At 36.2% G+C, this 15276-nt stretch overlaps 1 protein-coding gene across 1 annotated transcript in view; it reads right to left on the bottom strand.

Moving 5' to 3' along the window:
- The window catches only part of LOC144855803 (metabotropic glutamate receptor 3-like), a 49748-nt gene that overhangs the window by 6652 nt on the left and 27820 nt on the right, over nt 1–15276 (bottom strand). Inside the window, exons 2-3 of the mRNA XM_078713742.1 lie at nt 13346–15201; nt 7254–8317 (exon numbers count right to left, since the gene is read on the bottom strand). Of these exons, the coding sequence (XP_078569868.1) occupies nt 7254–8317; nt 13346–14687 (2406 nt within the window). The 5' untranslated portion in view covers nt 14688–15201. The remainder of the gene's footprint in view (nt 1–7253; nt 8318–13345; nt 15202–15276) is intronic.

Raw genomic sequence — 15276 nt, 5'->3', positions numbered from 1 at the left:
TTCGGTTTCGATGTTTAGATGTCTGTTTATCGGTCGGCGTTTGACTGGAGGTCAAAATCACTGATGCATCACAAAGTGTAGCGTTCGTGTATCTACCATCATCTGCTTGCGTTATGAACTCGTTGCGTAATAGCTTTGCGCGGCCAGACAGAAAAACAGTACGCCGCGTACATCATAGCGCTACATTGGAGTCTTGAATCAGAACATTGATGGTAAAGACTGGTTGTTATTCACCATTGAAACAATTTTTTGGTCAATATTAGAAGAGAAGCAATCTCGTAAAGTTGTTAAAAACCTTAGTGTTTTCCGCGTTTTTATCTTTTATTTATCTTCTTAGTCATTATTAAATAAACGTTGTAAACATTGGAAAGAGATGAAAACTCAACCAAATTTCGAAAACGTATTCGGGTCTTTGTCGAGTAAAGTTCTATTTATCTTATTGGTATTTTTATTATATAGTTTACGGTATGATATAAACAATCGTCGGTATGCTACAGACACCTCTAGAAACGAACACGATTCGGTTTAGTGATACAGTTTCAGATTCTAACTTTTGTTTTTAGAATCGCATTCTGCAATAAATATTCAATTAACAGAATCTATTATGTAATTGAGATTTTTAGATTATGTATTTAATATTATCGGTCGGTTTAGAGTTTCTCTTTATGTCTGTAAATGCACATTGACTTTTGATGTTGTATTTTAACGACGAGTTTATTAAGTACTTTCCTATCTAAACACGTTTCAATGTTTACGGTACTATTTTTGCAAGAGCTAAACATAAAGAAAGATATATATACCAATGAAATGCAACTACTCCACCCGATTCTCAGTGCTGTATCTCCACATACTATTTATTTCCGAAGTATCATAGGAATATTTGGTAATACAGCATATCATTTACATCACATGTGGTGCCTGTATCATGTAAGGTTAGATTAAGGGTTAGGTTACTACTGGATAAATGTGAAAAACGTGATGTTGTATAAAGCCTTGTCTAGACTATCAAATATGTGACAGAAAAATGTGATGTGCCCATATATGGACATGATGATGTCATATCACTGCGATATTTGGCCATATCACTACTATATTTGGGCACATCACACTTTTTTTGTCAAACTAGTTTAATAGTGTAGACGGAGCCTTACCAAATATTCCTATGATACTTCGGAAATAGATACAGTACCGAGAATCGGCTGTTTGTTGAGTACTGTATGTGTATGTCAACTTGCTTATGGTATGCCCCGAAACCAGACTACCCTCCTTAAACACAAAACATTATTTTATTCAAAAGTCATGTAATTTATTTAAATCTTATTCTAGCCATTATTACTGTCTGGCACAAACGAGTATTTAACTTCAATCGTATTCCCGTATATAGAGATATTAATTACGATTATTAGATCGAATTTGACGCAATCCTATACTGCTACTCCGATGACATTAAAACGTAAAAAGACAATCTGATTATCAATTTGTGGATTTAGTTTGCCATAGAATAATTTTACGTTCGACTGTGCTGATAAATTGAATCAAATTAAGAACATAAGATTAGATTCGCTATTCCTGTAAGAGCCACTCTATAGAATATGTGACATTTACAGCATTTTCTTTTCGTGATCCAAACATATGTACACTGTTTTATATAACGCGTAAACGCACGTAATCAGGGGTTATTTGTTTCTTAAAGCGTATCAATATTTGCGTACACAAACAGCAAGCTTACATGACTGTCGATTTTACGTAATTACATCCTGCCAATTACGCGTATTCTGGTTCGCACACAGATTGCGTTTTGCGCTTAAAAGATGCTTGTAAAGCTTGCTACAGTGTTTCAAATAACGCGTAAACGCACGTGATCAGGGGTTATTTTTTTTTCTTCAAGCGTATCAATGTTTGCGTACACAACCACGCTTACTTGACTGTCAAATTATAACGGTCATCCTGCGAATTACGCGTATTCTTGTACGTACATCTGACTACGTTTTGCGCTTAAAAGAAGTTTGTAAAGCTTGCTAACTAATAAACATGTTAGGCATAGTCTGGTGTACATATTATTTCGTTTCATTTGTTTGGTTCACCGGCAAAAAGAAAACAGCTCGGGGATTGATGACTAGCACGGTAATTGGTCATCCGTCACATAATTGATATTTAGTTCTTAGCTTTTAAAGCTCTCAATAAAACCATGATCTTAACTGATCCACCTCCTAATTGGGCTTAACGAGTTTGTTTAGGCTGAACATAATTAGTTTTGATGTTGACGCGTTGACATCCCGTCATACGTTAGAGATGTACACGCGATAGCGCTGTAAGCGTTTCGTATTTTTGTTTGTGTTATTTGACCATTATATTTCTAGTTTCACTGCTATGTTTTGTGTGGTAATTACAGGATATTACTAACTATGCATTGAATATGTAATTTATTTATTAGCTTGTTAAGCTCCGGGAAGAATAATATTTGTATGAAAATACCCTCCCACGACTACAGCGTGTTCCACCAATACAGTACATCAAGTCCATTGATTGTGGGTAATACCCCGAATCGGCTATCAGGAAAATAACATTGCTTAAGATACTAAACTTGTGCTTTCTTGATACACGTCATTAGTTTACGCCGATTCGCTTAAATAAAGCCAAATCAAATAAGAGATACCTAATAACATTTCCGGTATTCAATATTATATCATCAATAGCCATTTCGGAAACGACTCATATCAAATTATAATACAATTATTGTAGGATAGTTTTTTTTTTATTGAATGTCGCCATTCAACAAATTACTGGCATCTGTATACGCACATCATCAATAGCGCCCGGTTGTACGCCGCGCGGTAGAATATTTTCACTACGGCTCTAGAGTTAAGCGTGGATAGAACGGATTCAAGATAATCCGAATCATATCGGAGTGAATTTCGATACTTCTGATATAACGCCAATGTACCTCCGTTATAACTCCGATGTACCTCCGTTATAACTTCGATGTACCTCCGTTATATCTCCGATGTACCTCCATTATAACCCTGATGTACCGTCCGTTATAACACAGATTTACCTCCGTTATAACTCCGATTAACCTCCGTTATAACTCCGATTTACCTCCGTTTTAACTCCGGTGTACTGTCTGTTATAACTCCGGTGTACCGTCGTCCGTTATAACTCCGATAGTTTCAGATATCCGATTTAACGTTACACCATAATTACACAGAACAAGATCAACCGATTGAAACACTGTGTTTAACAGGTCAAAGGTCGTTTACACAGAAGCATGTAGTGTAGCCAGTGGGAGAGTTAGTTTTAGAGGCATTTAAGCCAACACATCCTAAGCTAATTAATCACATATTATGGCTTAATAATTGACTGGTGAGTGTTTACGGACTTTTAATCAATTTTTTCATTTCCTTACCAAATGAGTTATGAATGCGTTAATGTAACGTCGCCTCTAACCCTAATGACAGAATAATAGCCAAGCCCACACACTCTTGATCACTGTCTGTAGATGCTCAAAGCATTCGATTAAGTAACCACCCCCCTTCCAACCGCTTATAGATTTTGTAACTAATACAACAGCCTCGGAGAAAGTTAGCCCCTAGCTATAATGTTTCGTTACTCTCATCAGCCAGAAAATGGCTAAAATGAGAAAGTAACTAAATTTCCTCCATGGTATCGTAAAGCTCTGTCTACACTATCAAACTATATATGACAACAATGTGATGTGCCCATATATAGACATGATGATGTCATATCACTACCACATTTTGGCGTATCACTAGCATATTTAGGCACATCAACCTAATTTGCTAGTGTAGACAGAGCTTTAGTCTACAACACATAACACGTGCCTACACTGTACTCATTTTCCTTGCACTTTTCACTTTCACTAAAAAAATCTAGGCCAGTTCCATATATCACACAAACGTTTTCGTAGAATTCTAGAGTTCGTAGAAATTAAGTTTGGAATCGTCTAACAATTGAATGTCTAAATATCATTCCGAGCAAAACACTACGTGACTGTTTAATTAAACAATTACGTTTTCCATATTTTTTTCACAGTGTGCTATAAAATTCTATGTGAAATGAATAACATTACATCATCAAAGCTATCTTGTGCGAATGGCAATTTCACTTTAGTAAATTTATACGTTAAATGTGTTCTTGATCTTATCAATAAATCTGCTGTAATTTTAGTGATATTAAATTTCTTTGCTACAAGAGCCGGTAGTAGGCCAATAATTCTCGGCTTTATGCCATGTCTTTTCTCTGACCGACTTTATGTTAATAATTTTATGAAGAAAATCCTTTGATTTTTATGGTATTCTCATTCTCGGTGATAAAATTGTCAACCTGTATCATAACAATAATATCGTAACTTGCGTTTTATGTATTTTTAATTTCATTTTTATATAAAATTCCGGAAAACGGGCTCCGCCAATTTCATTTATAAAAAAAAAGTTCAAAGAATATATGGCCTTGTGGTAATTAACAATTAATATTAAGTCCGCAGGAATATCGCTATTTTCTACGTTTCTATTTTTTTAGATTTTATATAAAATTCCGAAAAATGGGCTACGCCAATTCCATTTATAACAATATTTCAAAATATATGTGGTAATTAATAATTAACAATTAATATTAAGTCCGTATGGATATCGCTATTTTTCGATAAGTTTCCATTTTTGCAAGTTTAAAATAAAACATCTATTTTTTTTCAATTGACTAATTACAAACATAAGAATGTCGATCTTGCGTATATACCACTCACGTCGGATGACAAAATAGCGAGATAAAGTCACGTGTGCAGCGTTTCGACCAATCACGATAACGTTTATTCTAACATTCTAACTCTACTGAGCCTTTGGCTCAACTGACTCGGATGCCTGTAAAGTTTTGACATTTTCTTTTGAAGGCTAATCCGGTAAAATAATTCACTATAGCAAATTGATGATACAACTGTGATTATAGTGCTCACGAGTAAATATATTAAAATCAATTAAATATTGACAATTTCGTGGACTGTACTTTTCCAAGACATTTGTCATCGTTTAAGAAACAAAAAAGCATTCTACAACGTCCGTACAATCGTCGTCGATTAAAGTTGAATTTTAAACTACTCAATCACATTAAACGATCTACGTTGTACTGAAGCTTTCCTGTAATCAGTACGAATACTTTATATTCTATTAATATTCCTTTTCTGTTGTCGTTATTTTCTAGTCAATCTTCTCTCTAAAGCTTGATTCACACTAGGACGCAACGCGAGGACGTATACGCAACGCAAGCGAGTTGGCCAATGTCTTACTTTAGTAAGAAATTGTAATCAGTACGAATCCTTTTTTTTTCAAGTATATTCTATTAATATTCTATTTCTGTTGTCGCTATTTTCTAGTCAATCGTGTCTCTTAAATCTTGGTTCATACTAGGACGCAACGCGAGGACGTAAACACAACGCAAGCGAGTTGACCAATGACAAGCGACTGTTCGAATAATCCATCGCTTGTGATTGGTCGACTTGCTTACGTTACGTCTTTTCAATTGAGGTCTTTGCTATAAACTCAACAAATCAATGGTATTGTAATATTTCAGGGGGTGGGGAGGTGGTTGGGGGGGGGGGGTTTAGGAGGAAGATAAGATCTTTTTCTAGACCTAACTTCCTAAAAAACATTGCATTGACAAATTGTGCTTGTGCATTGTAGCGTTTGTGAGGGCATTTTGTGTATCTTTATAGTACAACTTATAACAAAAGCCCTTTTATATGTTATAGTATCGTATTAGTCATCTAATAACTGCCAGTTTTTCTTTATACATATAACAAATAGCGATTTACCCGTTTTCGAAAGATAATTACAATACATCTTTATTAAGTTATTGTTAGTGTCTACTGATATGTGTTATGTCCATACACTGTAGACCACTTAACTGTTAGAAATTCCCCAGTTACTGCACAGATAGTTTTAGATTTTAATACGAAGATAAACAAATGAATCAGGTATCTTCAAAGATCCAAAATGCTAGAAACTCTCCGATTCTAACGTTAAGTGACCAAACTTGAAGACCGTTATTTTATTGGCTTTGGTAATAATACAATACGCGTAAAAACGAAGATAAACATATGAATCAGGTATCTTCAAAGATCCAAAATGCTAGAAACTCTCCGATTCTAACGTTAAGTGACCAAACTTGAAGACCGTTATTTTATTGACATTGGTAATAATACAATACGCGTAAACAACAGTTAAGTGTTAATTACGCTGCAGGCGTTATGATTACTGTAACCTCGCGCCAGTTGCCTTCATGGATGGATGTTGCAAGAACATATTTTTGCTACTCTTATTACTTAGCTATTTGATATTATCTTTCTATGTAATTTGAGCCAATCACATTATGAATGAAGAAGAGCCCATTTGGTATCGTACATTAGCAAATGAAGCATTGATAGCATGATTTCTTTGAAACCACTTAGGCTGCCTATGTTAGATGGAGTAGGCTATAAATTGCGCCAAGAATCTATATTTGTTTACCTTATTTCATTACATTGTATTGTTTTTGAAACATTTAGCTTTATTCCCTTTCCACAACTCACTCACTCTTTACTCTCTATTATAACAGATATTTAATGATTATTATAATTGCTAAACTCAGTTTTATTTCCAATGTATATTATTTAGCCACCCATTTATGGCATGGGGCCCGTACAGGCTTAGTTTTTTGAACGGTTAAGTTTTGTCATTAACACCCGTTATCGCTGACTTTGGTGGGAGGAACTAAGCCTAGTCTATAGCATCTATGTTAAACTGTTTATATTTACATTTGTTTTTGTATACATTTCGTTTTTATTATTAAGTAACCCATTACAACAAATTACCACTTCAAATTCGGGACCAATATCTGTACTGACTTTTGCACTAGAAATTTTTTTCGCGCCAATCAAACATTTCTGTTTGGTTGCGCATTTCCAAGTAGGTAGAAACATGTGGTGAAATATGCATTTCGATTTGCGCACCAATAGTATATACATGCACCATTGTTCTTTATATTTTGAGGCATCGTTGAATTAAGCAGTACAGAGTATAGATCGATACCTTCTCAACTTAACCTTTTAATTTTATAGCTATCGGGGCGTGACTCACCAAATGCACGGCTGGATCTAACTCATACGAAACGCCTGCGGTAGAGTCCAGTGAGGAAATCAAGTAGACAACATTAAGTAAGTAAAATCATTGATTAATAAAGTATGAAAAACATGTAAAACTTACCCTGAAATCGTTTGCTGTTCCAAAGTATAACGGTACAAATGCCAACCATACGATACACGTTGTATACATCGTAAACGCAATAAACTTGGCTTCGTTAAAATTCTCTGGAATTTTTCGCGTTTTAAACGCATATACAGTACAACAAAACACTAAAAGTATCGCATAAACTAACGAAACCATTAGAGAAAGTTCAGATTCACTGCATTTTAAAACAACAGTTGAGTTATTGTTTGAATAATCAAGTCGCACTCCGGGCCTCTCAATTATAAGCCACAATAATGAGCCTACTAACTGGATAGCCACCATCATCATGCAGATGATTAATTGTGAGAACGGACTTATATACTTAGGTCTTTGAGGACTCTGCGTTGAATTAAAAATTCTTGCTATGCGATTTGTTTTTGTTAGCAATGCGGAATAGCACATAGCGAACGAAATCCCTATACCAACTCTTCGTAACGTACACGATGGCAGAGATGGCTTCGCTAGGATCACAAACGTCATGAAGTAACACCAGATGACACCAGCCAATAGGAAATAACTTAGCTCGCGCGCGGAGGCACGCACAACAGGCGTGTCGTTATACTTTATGAATATGCAAATTACAATAGATGTAGCAATGACACCACCTAAACTGAAGATGACTGGAATAATTGACCACACTTCGTTCCAGTGCATGTAGTCGATCGGAATGACGTCACAACCAGTTTTCTCCTTGTTCGGCCATTCTCCTAATTTGCACTTTTCGCAAAGAAATTCATTCAAAAGAAACTCGTTTTCGCGGCAAGGAAAGCAGATCCAACAACACGGTTCTCCTTCCTGCAGATTCTTCACCTCTCCTTTTTTACACGGTTCACTGCACTGCGAAAGAGGTATCGCATTGTCTGTGGAGAGCTTACTGTTGAACTGGACCATGTCGATATCTAGGTGTAGGGTTCCCATAGACCAGTTTCCGACGTTCACATAATGATAATGCTTGTCCGATCCCATACGGTAATTCATGATGTCGTAACGGCCTGGTCCATCACCCCGCTCGTCAAAACTTACTCGTGAGCCCGTAATATCTGCAAGAAATTAGAAATTAGAATTAGTAAAACTATACAAAACAATAATAGTATCAACATATATGCATTAGCAATAGAGAGCTTTGATTTGGGACGACCAAAATAGGACTCTATTCGCTTATGTTGAGTTTATTGGGTTTGGGGTTTTTCAAGTTGTTGGACCAAATTTCGTCGATTATAAGGACGATCAGACCTGATAGAAATGTGCAGATTGTTACTACCCTTATATTGTCGATATTGACTTATTATATTCAATATACGTTATTATGAACTTCTATTTTTAGAATGACAAAGTAATGTATTGTTAATAAACCCATCATAATTATTTCAGAGTAGCTATTAAAACGTTTGTATTCTTGTCGGCAGCGTGCACAATAGCTGAGATTACTCAAAACTGGCATATCATAAGCAATTATTCTATAGATCATCCAACATAAACCTACCCAATTGAGCACGTATGTCTATTAGCAATACGGATGAGATATACATAATGCACAAATGAAATGTTAGCGCATGACATTTACTTATCAACTAATTTCGAAAAAGTAGTATATTTTATAATAATAATTAACATTATGAGGAAAAATATCCGTAAAAGTAAAGTAGAGAAATAGAATTTAATAACCTAGGGAGGAAACGACACATGTGTCATCATAGTGGGTTAGAAAAGTGCTCTAATGTGTCACCATGTATAGTGAACAGTCCTCTAATGTGTCACCATGTATAGTGAACAGTGCTCTAATGTGTCATCATGTATAGTGAACAGTCCTCTAATGTGTCACCATGTATAGTGAACAGTCCTCTAATGTGTCACCATGTATAGTGAACAGTGCTCTAATGTGTCACCATGTATAGTGAACAGTGCTCTAATATGTCACCATGTATAGTGAACAGTGCTCTAAAGTGTCCAAATGTATAGTGAACAGTGCTTTAATGTATCCCCGTGTGAACAGTGTTCTAATGTGAACCAGGATTCACTGACACTGCACAGTTACATACAACATGATATAACTAATTCCAATTATCTTCAGTGACCACCTATTAATCCGTGTAATTGCACTAGAATCTCGCGTACCTACTTGAAACCTACTACTAGAGGTCGTACGTTCACAGAGCACTTAACTCACTGACCAAACATGATGGTTTAAGCCTAACAGTTCGAAGGGTATGTTAAGCATTCTGTCACATCATGGAGATAGACTGTATGCCTATTGTCAAACGGTCATTAAATACATCAGATAGGCCTAATTTTCTAGCGTTAAATAGTGGACCTAGGCCTATTTTCAGCTCTCTATTATATTCTGTGGGCGTCAGGTAACGAACATGTGCCCGGTGTTAATTTCCATAATTGTATACTGTATACCCTTGGCAATTGATTACATTGTTGATAGATAATTGTATCGAAACAATAAAATGATTTTACTAGCATCAGGTGTTACATTTGGCTTTTAATTAGGAAAGCTAATCTTGTTTTCAACCACACTTGTTCAATATTGAATTCAATTTGGTGTTTATAACCTTGTGGTAACGTTTTTAAACACTTCCAATAGGCATAAATACTTTTTTTTTTGCTGAATTTCAGAAATTAATTACTCCATAGCGTGTAGCAGATGTGTTAGTAATATTTTAATTAATTAATTTTATTTTATTAATTTCTTACACAATTAGCGTATTTACTAATTTGTGTTTAGGCCTAGTAGATTGGTTCTCATTCAGTGAAGTCTAAAAAAAATGTAATTACGTCAGCCACTTAAACGGCTATATAGGTTTACCTAATGGCGCGCACACGTACAGGTATACTACTGAATTATCAGCTTTTGAACGCCGCTATCAGACGATCGTGTGATAGTCTGCGTGAAGTCCTAGATAAAAATCCTGCCATAACTGAATCTTGGTACGTACGCCATCGTCACGTCTTAATCTAATTTGCAAAAGCGTTTTAGGTGAAAACATATAATTAAAAACACTCGTATTTTCTACATGTTATCAAAGATTCACAAATTGATTTCTCTAAAAAGTAATATTTTACTCTTTACTTAAAAGTAATCCATAAAATTAATTAAATATCGGTTTTTAAATTTGATTCACAATTAATCTGTCGCAGCAAAGATACTGTGGAGTGCTTCTGTTGAATGTCGTTGTTAAAAATTGATTCTCTAACAGATTTTATCAATTGAATCGATTTAATTAATTTTAATATCTAAAAAGAAATTATAACCAGATCTTGTGGGGATCGAGGTTCCTGTTTTTGTTATTGCGTCATAAATCATTTCATTATTTTCTGAAAGACTTAATCCGGCGGCAAGCTATTGTGTCAATCTATATCAACTCCCATCTTATACTAGATGTATAGGCCTACAGAAATCACCTTACGTAATGAGTATAGATATAAGACTGAAGCCATAATGTATCAGTTCATTTGTTACCACCGACAACCAATGTATGTAGTGTAGACCTTGCACCTCCAGTTCCGACTGATTCCGGGTAGTAATGTAGCCTAGGTCATGATAGAGAGCTTTTGCTTGTACGACGCGCTTCTCCCCACTCCAGTACCCGCGGCTGTCATTCTGCGTACGCTTAGCAATATGAGCATGCGCAGAAAGATTTCTTACTCGACAGAAGTTGCCTCGAATATAACAAACAGTATTTGTGTAATTTTCTCATTACTTTGAAGCAGCAATTAACACGTATTAACAAAGCAATTCTGTGAATGCGTACAAAATGTACCGTTTTGCGATAACATCTTGACATTAAGAATGCTTGAACACAAAAAAATTAATTATCCAGTTATCTGCGACACGCGGAAGAATGCAGACGGCGCGGTATTAATAAATATCTCCGACGATCCAAACATATGACCTGTTATAATGTTATCACTTTAGTTTCGATAATAACGTTCAAATGAGAAATAGTATTATTCGGAACATAAATATTCCTAAGCCTGTTTGTTTCGGAAAACGACGGGTAAAGGCTGCGATTTAAACGCATGCGTATGTTATGCGTCTCTGCACGAACATAGTGTTACAAACGTGTGTTCACAAGGTTGATTGGCTACAAGTGATTTGTGCTGACAATTTTTCTCATTGAAAAAACAATGTATAAGAGTTGTCGCTTATGGTGAAAATAAAAATGTAATTAGGAAAGTGTCGGTCCATAAACGTTTCGGCCCGAATCTATCGAAGTTAGTTTTCTGTCTCAAAAAATACCCCAACTGTATGAAAAAAAACGTTTACAATTGGAATATATTGGCGGATGAACCAATTCATTGAAACCATGAAACTGGCAATATATACCGTTTTTTATTCTGTTTCACAAAATACCCCAACTGTATAGAAAAACACTTTTAAAATTGGAATATATTGGCGGATGAACCAATTCATTGAAACCTTGAAACTGGCAATACTGTATATACCGTATTTTTCTGTCTCACAAAATACCCCAACTGTGTTGAAAAATCCCGTTTAAAATTGGAATATATTGACGGATGAAACAAGTCATTGAAACCATGAAACTGGCACCGTATTTTTCTGTCTCATACCCCAAATGTATAGAAAAAGAACCGTTTATAATTGGAATATATTGACGGATGAACCAATTCATTGAAACCATGAAACTGGCACCGTATTTTTCTGTCTCATAAAATACCCCAAATGTATAGAAATACCGTTTAAAATTGGAATATATTGGCGGATGAAACTGGCAATATACTGTAACAATAAAGCATTATGCTTGTAGAAGAATCAAATTCTTAGGCTATTCGCTTAGTCATAAACATTAATCCAAACACTCGTAAACGGTAACATAATATTGCTCACTTAGGATTAAAGATTTAATAGGCGAAATAGCAGATAAAATCCTAGTGTTCCCAAATCTAAATGTGTGATTTTTATACGTCCCTTGTTACTGCACTAATGGGTTTTTTTGTAGGAAAAAAAATCAACTTCAATAAGTTTATCGAAGAAGGCGAGAAAAAAACAAAGCCTTCGTAACATTTAACACAAAATAGTACGCGGGAAAAGAAGGTCAGACAAGTATTTAGTGATAAAAAGGGCGCGAAAGTATCTTTATGTCTAAACATGAATGTATATCGTCTGCCAAGTAGAGCGCAGTTTACGCGCAAATCCAAGCTGCTCACATGTTTCAATAAAGTGTCAAAAAGATGATGACTTTTGAATTATAGCAATTATCAACAAAGTCGCGATGTTTTAAAAGAATCAACGGAAGAAGATTGAAAAGTAGGCCTAGGTTGTTGTTGTCGCAAATTGAGTTGATCTAACGTCGACGGTGTGCTCATACAGTTGTACATTAATGGAGAAAGTCGTGTATGTTATGACCAATAACAGAGATACACTACAATTATAGTAATATAGTCATTTGGGCACTGAACTTAATTAATTTTGATAAATTAATGTAAACGTTTATATGACTTGCACTTGCTTTATTTGCCGTGCCATAAATTAAAAGAGTACCGTATTTGATTTATCCCCGTCGTAGAGTATTATAATAATATAGGCCTACTTTGTTGTATAAACGTCGTCGAGTACGTTAGTATAGTTTTATACCGGTTGTTAAGTATATCTGTATAGTTTTATACCCGTCGTCGACAGTTACGTCCTGACTATAATGTTATAGGCCTAACCGTCGTCGCCGGAACGTCCGTTATACATAGTTTAGTTGTATAAACGTCAACGAGTACCGGTACTTTCGTATATTTTTTTAGCCCGTCGTCGAGTAAATTAGTCTACTTTACTACGTTTATTCCCGTCGTCGTCGGCGAATCCACTATAGGCCCACAGTTACTAGATTATAGTTTTAAACCCAGGCCGTTGTCGAGCTCTTGGATACTCGTCGTCGACTATAATCCCATTATGAGACACTGATAGAGAGTTAAGCAAGTAGAAGAATTGAATTTCAATTAACCTATATTCATTATGATATAGTCTTAAAATTTATTTTGCAATTCAACACCATTTAATTGTACCCAAATTAATCATATTTATTCTGCCGTAATAAAATGAGTTGACTTACCTTCAAACGTAACGTTAAGTAGATAATCTAAGTAGAATTTCTTGCCTTCGTCCGCTGTAGGAAGTCCACAAAATTTGTTTTTCTCAAAAGTACAATTTTTAGTCGATTCGTGGCGAAAGTTATCCAGCGCATGCGCCATCGCGTAGACGGCATCAACAACAAATTGTATCTTTTTCTCTTGCGCGTACGTATCGTTTGTGAGTCGCAAAGACTCGTCACATGGATGTTTTGAATTGTTACCTAACTGGCAATTGAACTGATCTTCCCAAAACTCCTTAAACCAGGCATTCTCTTTTTGGTTATACGGGTGTAAATTTAAAAAATATTCATCAAACTCTTTGATTGTTTTAGTTTGTAGTTCTATAGTTATAGCACCTTGAGCGACTTCTTCGTTGCCTTGTACGGGGACCTCCTGAACGCCCCACCCGTCGCTTGCTAGCCAGACAAAGTTGTACCCAGCTCGTTGGGCCGCAGCCATTATTTCCCTAGCGTCATCCATACGGGTGAACAGTATCACAGCTCTTGCCTTGGCGTTATTGTTATCAAGATTTTTAACAATTTTATCAAACGTGATATTGTTCGAGACAAACGGTACCGTCTCGGACGCTGCTATGCATATATTTCTAGCCCTTGCTTCCCGCTCAAATTGATCGATTCCAGGTTCGCCATATTGACCCTCCGATGCCACAGTAGATACGTAGTCCCACTTAAAAGCCGCAACGATGTCAACCATAGCCTTAGCCTGCAGTGTGTCAGGCGGCACAGTTCGAGCGAAGTAATCAAACCGCGTCTTGTCTGACAATTGAGCGCTGGTGGATGCGTAGCTTATCTGCGGTAACTTAAACAGACGAAGAAGATTCGCAACTTGCGACGTTACCGTGCTGTAAGAGCCACCAATAACGCCGAACAATACCTGATCGGCGATGTTGGTGCCATCTTGGTTACACGGACAATTTGAAAATTCGTCTGAACTCAATGACGATCTGACAAACTTCAAAGATTGCTCTAGCGCGTATATATCGAGGGAGCACGTATCGCGAATTTCCGCGCCTAATGTAAGTCCTTTTAACAGTGTCGAATCATTGTTGATTTTTCTTACGGCGTACCGCATCGCTTCCGCCCGCTGCATACCACGGTCAACGTTCATCGGTCCACACGGCACTCCATTCGAACCCTTCTCGTGAATAGGAAACAATCCGCCGAGTATCACATCCCCAGGTTCAAATATCACATGAAAGCCTTTTCCTTCCTCTTCATTCTGGCCTGTCAAGCATCGATAACATGTAAAAAGCACGATTGAAATTAAAAGTGAACTCGCGTGCATGCGACCAGCAGCGTACATGATGCTGGATGTATATCTCTCCTTAGCTTGCGGCTCTTAAGGCACTGACTGGCAATATGTTCACCAACGTAAACACACATCTACTTCAGACAGTCTTCCCGAGACTACTGTAGTACAATTAAGCAAGACTTCGCTATGACGTCATACTAATCAATTATATCATAATTTGGTATACGAAATGAACAGTAACGATTGGAAATCAAAATTACTCGTTACTCCACCGTACGCATGTTGAAATAATATGCTCGTTTTCTAGTTATTAAACTTGCTTTCAAACATTAATTCCTTGTGTGCGTTGTTTCGTATGTCAATCGTCTGACGGCAGTACGTAGGATATATACGTTTGAAAGGTAATTAATGAAATTATTTTACGACCACATGCGCATGTGCACAGGTTAATTGAACTAATATCACGTGTTAATGTAGATACCGTTGCAGACGATAACGTCGGTTAAACGTTGTTACTTCTGCGCATGTTCCTGTAAGCTTCGTTTAACATTCCAGTTTTATTGATCTGAAATTGGAAAAATAAATTATAAGATTGTAAAAATATAAATAAAAGAAAATGTATCTATGAATAAAATGTTTA

The sequence above is a fragment of the Antedon bifida genome, chromosome 11, assembly GCF_963402885.1.
Source record: "Antedon bifida chromosome 11, ecAntBifi1.1, whole genome shotgun sequence".
Lineage (NCBI taxonomy): Eukaryota > Metazoa > Echinodermata > Crinoidea > Comatulida > Antedonidae > Antedon > Antedon bifida.
This window is presented reverse-complemented; position numbering and strand designations above follow the sequence as displayed.